Here is a 14,301-nt window from a genome sequence, read left to right as displayed (position 1 = left end):
TGCACAATGGTGCTGGTGTGGCCACCCCGGACCCTGTCCCCTGGTGCCCACCATGCTGGGGCCACCCTATGCACCCCTGGGACCACCAGCCCCTGTGCTTAGTGGGGGACCCAGGGAGACACCAAGCTAAAGGATTTTCCTTAAAGTCCCTCTGCCCGGAGCCTGTGGCCCTGCTTGCTGGTGGTCCCAAAGAGCAGTGGCTGCCAACTGTGCCCCTCACCTCTGCCCCCTTACCTGGGCGGCTGGGGGCTGTGGTGGTGATGTGGCATCTCACAGGTACAGCACCACAGGCCTGGGCTTGGGGTGATGGTGCCCCTCAGATCCCACTGCCCAAGGTGTGGGTCATGGTGACCATGGGATCACAGCATGAGGGGTGCCTGAGCATGGGATGAGGGTGTCCTTGGGACAGCAGGTGCCTGGCTGTGGGATCGCTGTGCTGCTGGCGCCACAGAGCTGAGGGTACAGGATTACAGCATCCATGGCATAGAGGTGCCATAGAGGTTGCCCAGGACATGCTGTCATGGTGGCAGATGTAGTGGTGCCCAGCCCAGAGTGGTACCCAGTACCGGAGAGTTACCCACCCTGCCTGCCTGCACAGGCTCGTGGTGGGGCACGCTGGATCAGGCTTGGGGCTCCCTGCCTGGTGACCAAGTGTCATTACCAGTCTCACATAATTACACCCTAATTGCTCCAGCTGCTGCCTGTGCAGGGGATGGTGCAGCTCATGCCAGGCGCTGCCCAGGAGCAGGGAGAGCAGCTGAGCCCCCACTGATCCCACCGTGGGACTTTGCTCCTTTCGCTGGCAGTGGTGGCAGACCTCCCATCTGCGAGGAGCTCACTGGCAAGGAGATCCTCCCCACCCCAAGTCTGGGGCAAGAATCCCCTCGAATGAGACACTGGAAAAGAGGAAGCCACCGGTGATGGGCATCACTCCCCTGAGCTCACATCCAATGCTCAGGGCTGGGGGTGAGGGCAGGGGGTGGGGATGGGTGGATGTACAGGGGATGCCGAAATGTGCCCCAGCCCCACGGCCGCGGGCAGCTCTGCTTCCTGGTCCGTGTCCAGCCATGGGGGTCCTGCAGCCAGCACTGGCTTTAAATAAACCTTCCTCAGCTGCTCATTAAGCGGTGCCGGAGCCTGGGGCCGCGTCAGCTCCGATCAGGCAAGCTGTCCGTCTCCACCGGTGTCTCACACCTGCACAGCTTTGTTGCCACTCCCGCAGGGATATATTTAGCGTGGCTGGATCCCAGCATCCCGCAGTTCTGGGACAGTGCCTCAGTTTCCCTGCACTGGGGCCGTGCTGCTCTCCTGACCTAGTGTGGGTGCTCCCTCAAGGCCAAGCAGCACCATTTCGGCTGCGCTGCTGAGTTGCTGTAGCAACGGAAAGGGCCCAGCACCGCATGGCTGAACGGGCTGAATCAAAGCCAGGAGGTGCTGGGGGATGCTAGATGCCAGATGGAATGCAGAGATGGATGGATGGATGGATGGATGGATGGATGGATGGATGGATGGATGGATGGATGGGTGGATGGATGGACGGATGGACGGATGCATGGATAGGCACCTTGGTGTTACCCTCCTCAGCATGGGGCAGGGTGGCTGTGTTTGGGTGGCAGATGGGTGCCTGTCCCACCGTCTTCTGGCACGGTGGGGCAGCCCCAGGGACTCCCAGTATGACAGGGCTGTCTGTGCCTGCAGTGCGACGGCGCAGCAAGCTGCTTGTTAGCTGACAAGGCTTGCATGGTGGTGATGGTGACGTGCTTTGAGGAGGGCGCCTGCCTCAGGCTGTCATGTGTGTCCCCCCTAAATGTGCTAGCAGAGATGACAGATTTCATGCTAATATGCATTTATCCTGCCCTAATTACGCTGCAGGAAGTGAGGAGTGAGCACCAGGCCTTCAAAGCCATGGGCTGGCACGTGCCTACCCCTGTCTGTCCCTGCCTGCCCCTTCCTGCTGCCAGCCAGGACCAGTGCTGGTGCTGCACACACTGCCACAGCACAGGGGACAGGCAGGGGACATCACAGGGTGGCATCTCACATGGCATCTAGCACCCATGCCCCATCTTGGGGGTGCCTCAGAGGTGCTGCTGGGGCACGGGTGGGCACTCAAGTGGCATCCTTTGGTGCTGCCTGGCTGGGCATGGTTGGTAGAGCACCCAGTTGAGCGGTGGGCATGCGTGGCCATGGCATGCCATGCTGTGCAGCGCCACGTCGCAGCGTGCCCACCCGCCACGGCTGCAGCAGAGCAGCCGGCGTCCCGCGCCGGCAGCACGCCTTGCACACACAGCACTTTAAATGTTTTATTTGGGGAAAGTGCTGTCGTTAGCAGGGATTAATTATTAAAATCGGAGCCATCTATAAAACATGAGTGGCTGCGCGCGAGGCTGCGGGCACACGGGCAGAGCCGGGCACGGACCCGCTGCCAGCAGCGTCTGGGGATGTGCTGCAATGGCGTTTGCCCGTGCTGCCGCAATGGCACCTCGCGCACCTCGGTTCTGAGCCCCTCGTGGCAAAGCGGGTGCAAAGACTGGGTGCAGGCAACGGGTGCACCCATCCCTGTCCTCCCTTCACCTCCGCCGCACCCAGGGACGGGGGCTGGAGTGGAGACGGCCAAAACGGTGTCAAATCAGCGTCGGTGCGAAGCGGTGGTCGCGGCGGCAGCCGGGCCGGCGAGAGGTGGCAGGAGGCAGCAGGCAGCGCCGAGCTGTTTTTAGCGCTGCCGGCGCTGGGGAGCGGGCGTGAAGAGCGGCTGCCGCGGCTCCGCCGAGACGTTTATAGAAACCAGCAGGTCTTGGTAATGATGGCTGTGAGCCGCGGGGGGGCTGCCTGCACCCCGGCCCCGCACCCTGGCACCCCGGGCCTGCTGCCAGCCCTGTACCTCTGCCCTCCCGTGCTCCTGCTGGAACCTCTGCACCCGTCTGGGGCTCTGCTGGCCCCCAGGGAGCTCTGATGGACCTGGGGCATCTCTGATGGTCCCTGAGGAGCTTCAGTGGTCTTTGGGGAGCTTCGGTAGCCCTTGGGGACCTCTGATGGACTCCAGGATGCTCTGGTGGTCCCTAAGCAGCTCTGCTGGGCTCCAGGGATCTTTTCTTCACCATGAAGCCTTACAGCATATATGACACGTCTTTTCTCCTTTTCCTGTCCCCGAGAGAGCACCCACCCTCAGCCAGGGAGGCTCACCCCATCTCAGCACCCAATCAGGACCTGTGCCAGTGCTGGTCCCAGTCTTCTCCCTCAAGATCAGTTCTCTCCCAGCAAGGAGCCCCACATGAAACTCCTTGCCCTGAGCAGCCTCCCTGTGCCATGGTCCCTACAACCACAGGTACTGCCCCAGTGAGACTCAGGGACCCCCAAAGGTCTTCCAGTGGAAAGGGGAACCAAAGCCTAATACCATGGGTGATGTCATCACAGTGATGCAGGCAGTTGCTATGGCGACCGAGCTCCCCCCAAGGCAGAGCTCCAGGTAGCAGCGCAAACACTGAATGCGCTGGAGACCAAGCCAATGGACAGGTACAAGGCTTTGTGCGCTGTTGTCACTGACACGGGGACAGGCCACACGAGGAGCGGGCTGGCTGGGGACGAACAGCCGCGGTCGGTGGTGCCCAGCCAGGCTGGGGGCAGCCCCGTCCTCACCCACGGCGTGGTCACCGACTGGGACAGGCTGGAGGAGCTGTGGCACCGCATCCTCTACCAGGAGCTCTGTGTCTGCCCCGAGGAGGTGGCCGTACTGGCCACGGACGCCCTGCTTTCCCCCATCACCAACCGGGAGAAGATAGCCGAGCTGCTCTTCGAGGGCTTTGGGGTGCCAGCCATGCCGGTGCTGCCCCGCTCCCTGCTTGCCGCATACTCTTATGGCCGCACCACCAGCGTGGTGGTGGGCTCCGGCGCCGGCACCTCATAGGCGGCAGGGGTGCGGGAAGGTTACGCGCTGCCCCACACCACCTTCCACCTGGACATGGCTGGGGATGCCCTCACCCTCTGCCTGGGCCAGCTGCTGGAGTCCCGCGGGGTCCACCTCGACACTTACCCCCTGTGCCGCCCGAAGGAGACCTGCTGCTGCGTCCCGCAGGGTGCCGGGAGGCCCCAGCCCGTCACCCCCCCCAGCACCTCGGGGCTGCTCCAAGAGGATGAGCGGTTCCGCTGCCCCGAGGTGCTGCTGGCCCCCACCGCCCTGGGGCTGCCGGGGCCAGGGCTGCTGGAGCAGGCATCCCACAGCCTGCGCCGCTGTGGGAGCCCCCCCGGCGGCCCCCCACCCTGCCTGCTGCTGGCCGGGGGCACCACGCTGCTGCATGGCCTCCCCCGGCGCCTGTCAGCAGAGCTGGGGGTCCCCGCCGAGGCCGCCCCACACCGCCGTGCAGCCGCCTGGCTGGGAGGGTCACTGACCGCTGCCCTCGACGCCTTCCAGGGAGCATGGGTGCTGTGGAACGTCTATGGGGAGGGCGGCCCTGCCGCCGTGCACTCCCACTGCTGCTGACCCCAATAAAGGCCCACGAGTGGCAACTGGCGGCTGCACCCCTTTATTTTCTCCCTCCCCCCCTCCACCAGCCCCCCGAAAGGAGGGATGGGGTTTATTTGGCCCCGTTGCCAGGCCGACACACGCAATTACCGCTGATTGCCTGACGGTTGCCATGGCAATGGCGAGCACGCAGGGATGTGGTGCCGCGTGGCGCTTGAGTCACGGACATGCTGCACGGCCCCCCGCTGCGCCCCACTGCACCCCAGCAGCAGCCCCCCGGCATGGGGCTGCCAGGCCAGGCTGGCCCTGGGCCCCCTGCAACACTGTCTGGGGCAGAGAGGTACAGCCAGGTGTCCCCCATCCTGTGTCCCCCCCACCTGAGCAAAGGGTCCCCAGCCTTTGGCAGATCCACCTCGGCAGCCCCTCATGCCAGGAGGCCTACAGGAAATGTCACTCCAGACCAGTTAAGTCACCCTGAACCCAGCTCTGGGCTCACCATGGGCCGGTGGGAAGGGTGGTGGGTGCATGGAGCGCTGGATGCATGCGGTGGTGGGTGCATGGGGCAGTGGGTGAGCAGGTCAGGGCACAGCAGGGACAAATGCTGGGGAGTTCAGCAGAGCTGATCATCCCAAAATGGGGCACGGGGTGATGCGAGATCTGAACCAGAGCTGAGGCCAGGAGGGAACCAGAGGGCCGTGATGGAACCCTGGGGCAGTTCTGCCATGGCAGGAGGCTGGTGCCAGGAGGTGCTGGGCACGAGGCAGGCTGAAGGGGCTGGAGGCACCACAGGGGACAGAGTGGCCACGAGGGCTGGAGGAGTCACAAGGGATGGAGGAGCCCATCCCACCCCTTCTGTCGTGAGCCGCTGCCGGGCAGTGCTGAGCCGTGCCGGGCGCCTGCTGGGTAATTGTGAGTTACACTCCAGGTTCCTGCAAGGTGCACAGATTAATAACTGCGCTGCGCTGCTGCCAGTCGCTATGATTAAACTCTTGATTAGAAGCTCAAACTACAGCGCCCTGCTAATTCCCCAGCTCTCACGTGCCGTTAATTACCCAGTGAGGGCGATGATGGGCCTGGGGCTTGCGGTGGGTCAGATGCAGGGAGTACCCTGTGTTGCGTCTGCCTTGGTCTGCTGGCTGGTCTCCCTGTGAGCAGAGGGGAGATGCCAGCTTCAGGAATGGGATCCTGGTGTCCCCTGCCCGTGGGTCTGCCTGACCCAAGCTTGCGGGGCTGGGGAGAGGATGTGGCCCTGTGGCAGCTCAGGACCAGTTAGTTTTGGGGAGCTGGGGTTTGGTGGGTGCAGGGCAGAAGGGGAGGCGAGTGCGGGTGCAGCTCAGAAGCGGCACCATATGGGCCACAAACGCCAGTGTGCAGCATGGTGCCATGCTGGAGGCTCCACACACGCAGCTGCATTGCACGAGGAGCGAGGTGCTCTGGGAGCTGGGGGAAGGGGTGGCGGGCCCCACTGCACCCCAGGGCTGTGCTTTCCACCCTGGCCTGGGTGCCATGCCCAGGAGGTGGGCAGAGTTAACAGCATTAGGGTGGCTGATTTCTTGCCCCTTTCTTCCCCTTGGCCTGGGCTGTGGGGAACAGATAATCCCTTCCATGGGAGAGCGAGTGGGGCCGCACAACTGTGGAAGGAGGACAAAGGAAGTTGCCTGGTTCCCACAGGATCGTGGCACAGAAGTGGGACCATGTGTCTGCCTGTGTCTTCATGGTATATATGATGCTGAGCCCACATTCAGCTCTGCTAACAATCTGCTCCTGTCCCATCTCATCCAGCCTGTTTCATCCCACCCCACTCCATCCATCCTGTCCTATTCCATCCCATCCATCCCACAACATCCCATTCCACTTTATCCTACCCCATTCTTCCCATCCATCCTACACCATCCGTTCTGTCTCTCTCATCTGTCCTGTCACATCCCACCCACCCCATCCTATCCTGCACCATCCCATCCGCGGCAGGTGACCACGGCCCAGCCCAGGGGACCCCGGTGTGCCCCAGTGCTTTGCATCTCACTTCAGTCCCCACCGCCTTAGCGAAGCCCACCGTGACACCAGAGCTGCCCCAGCACTCAACAGGCTCAGTGTCCCTTTGGGTGAGCACCTCCTGGGGCGAACAGAAAGGATGGGGAGGGTACCAGGGGCTTGGGGGACACCGCAGAGAGCTCTGCCTCACCCGGCTGGGCAGCAGCGGGACCTGAGCACCCCCCGGGGGCTCGCGGGTACTGGCGCACCCCACACGTGGGTGCTGGCGTGGGTCCCGCGGGGTGCCCCTGCCCGGGTTTACGCCCTGCCCGCGTTGCGGGGCAGCTCCGGAGCCGCGGCCGCCCGGCCCCGCCGCGCTGCGGGACTCCCCCCCCCCCACGCGTGACCGTGCCCGCGGTGCCTCTCCCGCGGGCGACGGGCGGGGCGCGAAGTTTGGCAGTGACGTCAGGGGAGGGGCGGGACTCTCGGCGGGGGGCGGGCCCCCGAGGTCCCGCCCCCCCAACTTGCCGCGCCGGGCGCGCGGGGCCGCGCCGCGACGGACCGACGGCTCGGCTCGGCTCGGCTCGGCTCCGCTCCGCTCCGCACCGGCCCCGCGCGGAGGGAGCGAGGGAGGGGCGTGCGGCCCCCCCGAGCGGCGGCCCCGGGCCGCGGCCCCCCTTTGCGGTCGAAGAGGCGTGCAGGTGAGCGCGGCGCCGCGCCGGGACAGCCACGACCCGGGACAGAGCCGAGCAGAGCCGGTCCGGTCCGTGCCGTGCGGCGGGCGGGGGGTGGGGAGCCAGGACCGGGGTGGGGGCGTTGATGGGACTTGGCACTTGTGGGCTCGGGGCTGTCCCTCACGCAACCCCCCCGCTATCGGCGGTGGCGCGGGACATCGCGGCCGATCCGTGCCCGGCTCCGTGCGCGCTCCGACGGCCGCCCGCTGCTGCCCCGTCCCTGCCGGCACCCGCGTCCCGCAGACCCCGAGCCCCGACGGGCGCCCCGAAGCTCGGCTCCCCCCCGCGCCTCCCCGCTCGCCGCCCCCGTGCCGCTTGTGCGCGGAGCCCGGAGAGCCCCGTGAAGGGGGAACGATGCTGGAGACCCTCGCCCCGCTCTCCCGCCGCCGGGCGTCCCCTTCTGGGTCCATGCCCCTCTCCCTGCAGCCCGCTCCCTTCCCGCTGCCGCATCGCTCCGAGCCGGCCACTGCCGAGACTTCGCCCGCGGTGCGCGGCCCGGGCCGCCGCTCCGCACTATCCCGGGGCTCCCCCCGCCAGCCCGGGTGCTCCTGCGGCCACCGCGCGGCTGGCGCAGCCCCTCCGCCTGCCGCTGCCCGCCTCCCCCCTGCGCCAGCAACACTTCGGTCCGTCTCGGCCCGGCTGCGGTTTCTCCCTCTCCCCGGTACATCCTTTGCCAGAGATGCTGGGAGGAATGGGGGGGCTGACAGCGGGGACCCCCCGACACAGACACGTCCAGGGAGGCTGCAGGTGGAAGCGGGGCCGGGGCAGGAGCCCGGCCGGGGGTACCCGCGCCGTGGGGCAGATCCGGGATTCGGGGGGCTGGGGGGCCCCGCTGGTGAGGGCTGCGGGGCTGCGTCATCTCTTCGTGCCGTCCGCACCCAGCCACCCACTTCCCCGCTATTGTCTTACACCCGCTGTTGCTTCTTGCTCCCAAATTAGATGCTTCAGCGGGGGGGGACGTGCGCGGGTGCCGGTGCAGCACCCAACCTCCCCCCGCCAGCACCCCGGGGAGGGAGCACTCCCCTTTCACCCACTGCTTGCCTGGGTGCCCCTGCCATAGTGGGGGTACTCTCACCTGTGGGGCGCAGGTGTTGGCCCTGATGTGGGGCTGGGTGCCAGCCTCCCTTGTGGGGTACCCAGTGTACAGTGAGCCACCCCTCAAGCCAGCCTGGGACCAGCAAAGGTGCTGGTGCTCAGCCCCAGCAGGATGGGTCCCTGCTAAATGAACGGGAACTAATTTTATGAGCACAGATTAGCTGATCACTCGCAGAGACAGCAATAAAATCCTGATATATCATCCCGCCCGGGTCCCCTTCCTGGCTAATCCTGGCACCACGCCATTGGCGCTGGCAGCCTGCCTGCAGGACAGCCCTACCCCTGCCAGCACCGAGCCTGCCACCGCACCAGCGGCTGCCGGGACAGCCCTTGTGCTCCTCTGCTGGGCACGGTGGCACGGCAGAGCTGGTGTCGTGCAGCACAGGGTCACGCAGGTGCCAGGCAGGGCATGTTTGCCGGGAAGGCTGTTGGATGTGATGAGCGTAGGCTGGAAAGCCTCAGTCGGTCTGTGGCAGGGGTAAGGGTGTCCCATGGGTGCTCTGCTTCTCTTTTGGGACTGGGTGCACCCTTAGCGGAACAGGGATGGGTGCTTTTGCCCATCATGGGCTTTTCGGCAGGAAGGTGCCTGGGTGTCCTGTGATGTGGGAGCACCCATCCTGCAAGCATTGCTCAGGCAGACACAGAGGCAAGTCAGCCCCAAGGGATGGAGGCAGGAGGGAGCATTCCCCCATTCTCTGGCTCACTGTACCCACATCCCACCCAGGTTTGGGGTCAGTCACCCTAGGGAGTACTCAGGTGCGTGTCCTGGGTGCTGCAGGCAGGATCACCTTCCTCCTGGGGCCTGCGGGGCAGGAATGGTGCCGTGCACCCGCAGGTGGGTCGAGCGCTGCTGGGTGCTGCCCGTCCCTGCCCCCTCCTCCCAAGGATGTGCCGCTTTCTGCATCTCCAGCTCCCATTGCCATAGCAACAGGCTCGGCGCTTGGGTACCCGTGATGCCGGCTCCGCATCCCGCACTGCCATCCTGCCCGTGGCCCTCGCCACCAGGCCCCAGGCGTTGCTGCCGTGCCACAACATGATGAGGCCAGCACAGCACAGTGTGGTGGTTCAGGAACTTTAGGATCGGGCGATGTGTGCCCTCAGTGTTGTGCAAGCATCCCATTGCAGGGCCCCATTTGGACCCTTTCAAGAGGGCTAGTGGGGCTAGGTAGCTCTGTCTCTTTCTGAGCCATCAGAAAAGAACATCTGCTGAAACTTCCTCCCAGTAACAGGATGGGAAAGGGGAAAAAATTACTTTATTGGGCCCATTTTTTGCTGGAATGCGTCTGAGCAGGGTCTGGTTTTGAAGGGTTCCTGGTAGGAAAGCAAGGGGCAAAACGTCCTTCCTAAAGGGCTGGAGGAGCCAGTGTGTTCCATGGCTGGTGTTCTGCCTGCTGCCAAACCGGGGTGCTGCGATTGGGCCACTGCAGCTATTTGGGGACAGGGAGTTGAGGCTGGTGTAAGTCATTGCACATGTGATGTTGTGTGGCGATGCTCTGCTGGCGGAAGAAGAAATGTCAACGTGGGGCAAGACTGGGCTGAGAAATGACAAAGGGTCCGTTCTCCTCTGCTGCCTCCCCAGTGTGTGCTCTGAGTGCTGCGCTAGCCCTGGCTACTTAAATCATTACCGATCTGCAAACAGGGGCCAGAGGGGCCGGCCACCGGCAGCCCGAGACCCAGCAGAGCAGCTGGATGCCACAGGGATGAACACACATCAGTGAGGCTGGGCATGTGGTGGCCAGCGGCGGCCAGGAAGCACCAGCAGCCGCTGCGCTTCGTTAGGCTTCACATTAATTAGTACAGCTACAGGGGCTGGTGGTGCTGGGTGCTCAAAGCCTCTCCCTGCCCTGCCAGCACCGGGCCCTGCGATGCCGTTTGGCTGCGTGACGCTGGGAGACAAGAAAGATTATAACCAGCCGTCCGAGGTGACCGACAGATATGACCTGGGCCAAGTCATCAAAACGTGAGTTGGTCCCTTCCGGGACCCATGGTGCCTTGGGGACCCCAACCACCTGCATGTCCCGAGCTGAGGGGGGGGAACTTTCGGGGTGCTGGTCCCCAGCTGGGATGGGCAGGGTGTATTCTGGGGTGGCTGTCCCCTCCTTTGTCCCTCTCACTGGTGGGCACTCACCACCGCCTCTGAGGAAGGCAGCGGCTGCCAGCTGCAGATGGGTGGCTCCTCGTATCCCTCCCTTCTCCCCCCAACATTTGCAGGGATTGCAGGAATCCTGCATTATCCTGTCTCCCCTGTGCGCTCCAGGAAGCAGGAGGGCTCTGCTCCAGCAAAAGAAAGTGCATTTGGGGGCAGGAGTGGAGCGCGTCTGCTTCTCCCCAACTTTTATTGCCGTGACCCTCCAGGAAGCACTCCAAAACCTGGAGCCTTCAGACGGATTGAGAGCGGTTTGACCCCAAAATATGCACCAACGTTTTTCCCATTGGCCTCCAAAATACTGGGACTGCATGGCCGTGGGTCATGCCTGGCAGGGATACACTGGGCATCTTGCTGGGTGCTGGCAGAGCTCCGCTCCATCCTTTGGGCAGCCTGTCCCAAAGCCCATGGGTCTCAGCTTCCATGCACGTAGGCCAGATGCCACAAGGGTTTTGGCACAGCCAGGGTAGCTGGAAAGCCAAAGGCTTCATCGGAGCGGTGCTGAGGTCTGCCCCCCCCTGCCCCCCTGGGGGCTTCCTGCAGCTCTGGCCTGGCCGATGGGCTGGAGCACCATTAATAATAGAACAGAACTATTGCAGCATCCCCCTGCACCAGCGTGTCTCCCCTTTTCTCTTCCTGACCGCAGCGCTGCCATTAATGCCGGGGTGTGCTGCTGTTCCACCTTGGCACAGGCAGCAGGTCTTGCCCTGGCTGCCATGGGGAGGGGGCTTTTTAATTGGCAAAATTCCCCCTTCCCTATAAGTTTGGTTATTCCCTATCAGTTCCTTTTCACCGCCCTCTTTCCTCTATGCTATGGAGAGGATTTTAGATGCAGCTTCCTTCCACTCCTTCAGCATCTCCCCTTGCCAGTGGGATGGGGTGATGCTGGTGGGGGCTGGGGACCACCTGAACATCTCGAGCTCCCCAGGGGGGTGATGCTGTGGGTGCTCTTACAGGGAAGAGTTCTGTGAGATCTTCCGGGCCAAGGAGAAGTCAACGGGGAAGCTGTACACCTGCAAGAAGTTTCTGAAGCGGGACGGGCGGAAAGTGCGGAAGGCGGCCAAAAACGAAATCATCATCCTCAAAATGTGAGTGCTGGGGCTGGGGTTGGCTCCCATGCTGCGGAGCAAAGCAGGGACCCCCACCCATGCCCCTATTTCTCCATAGGGTGAAGCACCCCAACATCCTGCAGCTGGTGGACGTCTACATCACCCGCAAGGAGTATTTCATCTTCCTGGAGCTGTAAGTGTTAGGGGTGCAGGGGGGCCGGCTGGGGCTGCCCCGGGGGGGGTGGGATTTGGAAGAGCCGCTGTTGGCAGGGCCACCGGCCGGGAGGTCTTCGACTGGATCCTGGACCAGGGCTACTACTCGGAGAAGGACACCAGCAACGTCATCCGGCAGGTGCTGGAGGCTGTCGCCTACCTGCACTCACTCAAGATCGTCCACAGGAACCTCAAGGTCGGTGGTGGTGGGGTGGGAGCACCCATGGGTGCTGGCGTGCCCCCAAGCCCGGCACTCACAGCCCCTGCTCCGGCAGCTGGAGAACCTGGTGTACTATAACCGCCTGAAGAACTCCAAGATCGTCATCAGTGACTTCCACCTGGCCAAGCTGGAGAACGGGCTCATCAAGGAGCCCTGTGGCACCCCCGAGTACTTGGGTGGGTGAGAGCCGGGTGGACAGGCAGCACGGCTGGGGTCCCAGCACATCCCTGCTTCTCCTTGCTACCCTGGGGACCAGTCCTGGGGGCTCCCATTACGTCCCTCCCAATGGTCATGGGTGCTCCTAGTGGATTCCTGCTGCTCATCACCCCAGGGCTGATCCTGGCTGCCCCTGGTGTGTCCCTCTCCTCCCCATCACCCCAGGGGCTGATCCTGGCTGCTTTCAGTGGGTCCCTCTCGCTCCCTGTCACACCAGGGTTGATTCTGGGTGCTCACAGTGGGTCCCATTCTCTCCTCATCACCCCAGGGGCTAATCCTGGGTGCTCCCGGTGGAACCCTCTTGCGCACCATCACCTCAGGGGCTAATCCTGGGTGCTCCCGGTGGGTCCCTCTGCTCCCCATCGCCCTGGGGACAAGGCGCCAGGGGGTTGGGGACCCCAGGGCAGGGCCACTCTCTTGTCCCTCACAGCTCCAGAGGTGGTGGGGAGGCAGCGGTACGGGCGGCCGGTGGACTGCTGGGCTATCGGTGTCATCATGTACATCCTGTGAGTGCAGGGTGAGGGATGGGGTGGCTGTGGGGAGCTGTGGGCCATGACCGGGGCTGAGTCGCCTGACACTGTCCCCCAGCCTTTCGGGGAACCCCCCCTTCTATGAGGAGACGGAGGAGGAAGACTATGAGAACCACGACAAGAACCTCTTCCGCAAAATCCTGGCCGGGGACTACGAATTTGACCCTCCATACTGGGACGACATCTCGCAGGCGGGTGAGCCCCACGGTGTGGGGGGAACACATGGGGTCCCTCAGTGTTCCCCCCAGGCACTGACTTCCTCACGCTGTACCCTCAGCCAAGGAGCTGGTGACCCGCCTGATGGAGGTGGAGCAGGACCAGCGGATCACGGCGGAGGAGGCCATCTCCCATGAGTGGTGAGGGGCGGAGGGGGCAGGCGGGGGACTGGGGGGGCCGGTGGGGGCCGCTCACCCCTCCTCACCTCCCCAGGATCTCCGGCAACGCCGCCTCCGACAAGAACATCAAGGACGGCGTCTGTGCCCAGATCGAGAAGAACTTCGCCCGGGCCAAGTGGAAGGTGAGTGGCGGCGCCCCGTGCCTCAGTTTCCCCTCCCAGCCGACCCCAGTCCCCCGGCACGGGGCTGTCAGCCTCGGGGGCTCCCAGCCCCAGCGAATCCCGCAGCCCCCAGCAGGCACCTGCGGTGGGGAACCCGACTCCGCGGCGAGGGGCCCGGGGCAGGGGAGCACCCGTGCCCGACGGCTCCTTGCCTCTCCCCACGCAGAAAGCGGTGCGAGTGACCACGCTCATGAAACGCCTGCGGGCGCCCGAGCAGGCGGAGACGGGCCCGGCCTCGGCTTCGGCCTCGGCTTCGGCTCCGGCCCGGGCCGCGGGTCCAGCCTCGCTCCTTGCCCGCGCCGCCGCCGCCGCCAAGGACAATGCGGGCTCCGCTGCTCCCAGCCCGCCGCCCGCCGCCGCGCAGCCCGAGGCCCCCGGCACGCCGCCCGCCGAGCCCACCACGTGTAACGGGGAAGGGGCTGCCGCCGCCGCCGCCGAGCCCCCCAGCGAGCAGACCGGCTGAGCGGCGGCGGCCCCGGCACCCCCCTTTGTACATAGCCCCGGCATGGCCCCCGCGCCCCCGCCTGCGCCCCCTTTTCTACGTGCCCCGACGGAGAGCCGGCCGCGGGGCAGAGCCCTGCATGGAGCCCGTCCGACCCGCCCCCCGGCGGCTTTGCCGGTCGGTCTGCCCGTCCCTGCCCCGTCCCGCTCTCTCAGTCTGTCCCCCGCCGCCGTGTCTCGTCCCCCCCCCATCCCGCCCCGGGGATGTCCAGCAGAGATACGGGGCAGCCCCCCCCGGCCGCACGCCCCGCAGGGCTGGGGTGGGGAGCTTCGCGCGGAGCCCCCCAAACACACATGCATGTGCGGGGCCGCGGGGGGGGCCCGGCGGGCAGAGCACCCGGTACCCCCGCTCCAACCCGGGGGGCGCGTTGCAGGGGCGAAGGAGCACCGGGAGCCATTCCCCCCCCCCTTCCCCCCCCGCGTCGTGCCTGGAGGATCCCAAATGTTTCCCCCCGGTTCCCCCCCTCCCGGTCGCCGCTTCCCTCCCTCGCAGCTGCATGCCTGCAGGGCCGGCTCTGCCTGCGGCTGCCGCCGCGCCCCTCCTTCTCCCCCCCACCCCAGGCTGTATCTGGCAAATAAAGACCCCGCTGAGGACAAACTGAGACAGCACCAGC

General features: G+C 65.0%; 1 protein-coding gene across 1 annotated transcript; it reads left to right on the top strand.

Annotated features, from left to right (window-relative positions):
- Positions 1–6,998: 6,998 nt before the first annotated feature.
- CAMKV (CaM kinase like vesicle associated) lies at positions 6,999–14,289 on the top strand. Its single transcript, XM_065687105.1, has 11 exons — positions 6,999–7,128; positions 10,108–10,216; positions 11,359–11,490; positions 11,570–11,644; positions 11,722–11,860; positions 11,940–12,060; positions 12,531–12,606; positions 12,689–12,825; positions 12,908–12,986; positions 13,060–13,147; positions 13,353–14,289. Exons 2-11 carry the CDS (start codon positions 10,122–10,124, stop codon positions 13,647–13,649), a joined length of 1,239 nt encoding a protein of 412 aa, XP_065543177.1. The 5' UTR covers positions 6,999–7,128; positions 10,108–10,121; the 3' UTR covers positions 13,650–14,289.
- The last annotated feature ends 12 nt before the right edge of the window (positions 14,290–14,301 follow it).

This window comes from Lathamus discolor, chromosome 7 (genome assembly GCF_037157495.1).
Source record: "Lathamus discolor isolate bLatDis1 chromosome 7, bLatDis1.hap1, whole genome shotgun sequence".
In the NCBI taxonomy this organism is placed as follows: domain Eukaryota; kingdom Metazoa; phylum Chordata; class Aves; order Psittaciformes; family Psittacidae; genus Lathamus; species Lathamus discolor.
Note: the sequence above shows the minus strand (reverse complement) of the source record. Positions and strands in the feature narration are given on the sequence as shown.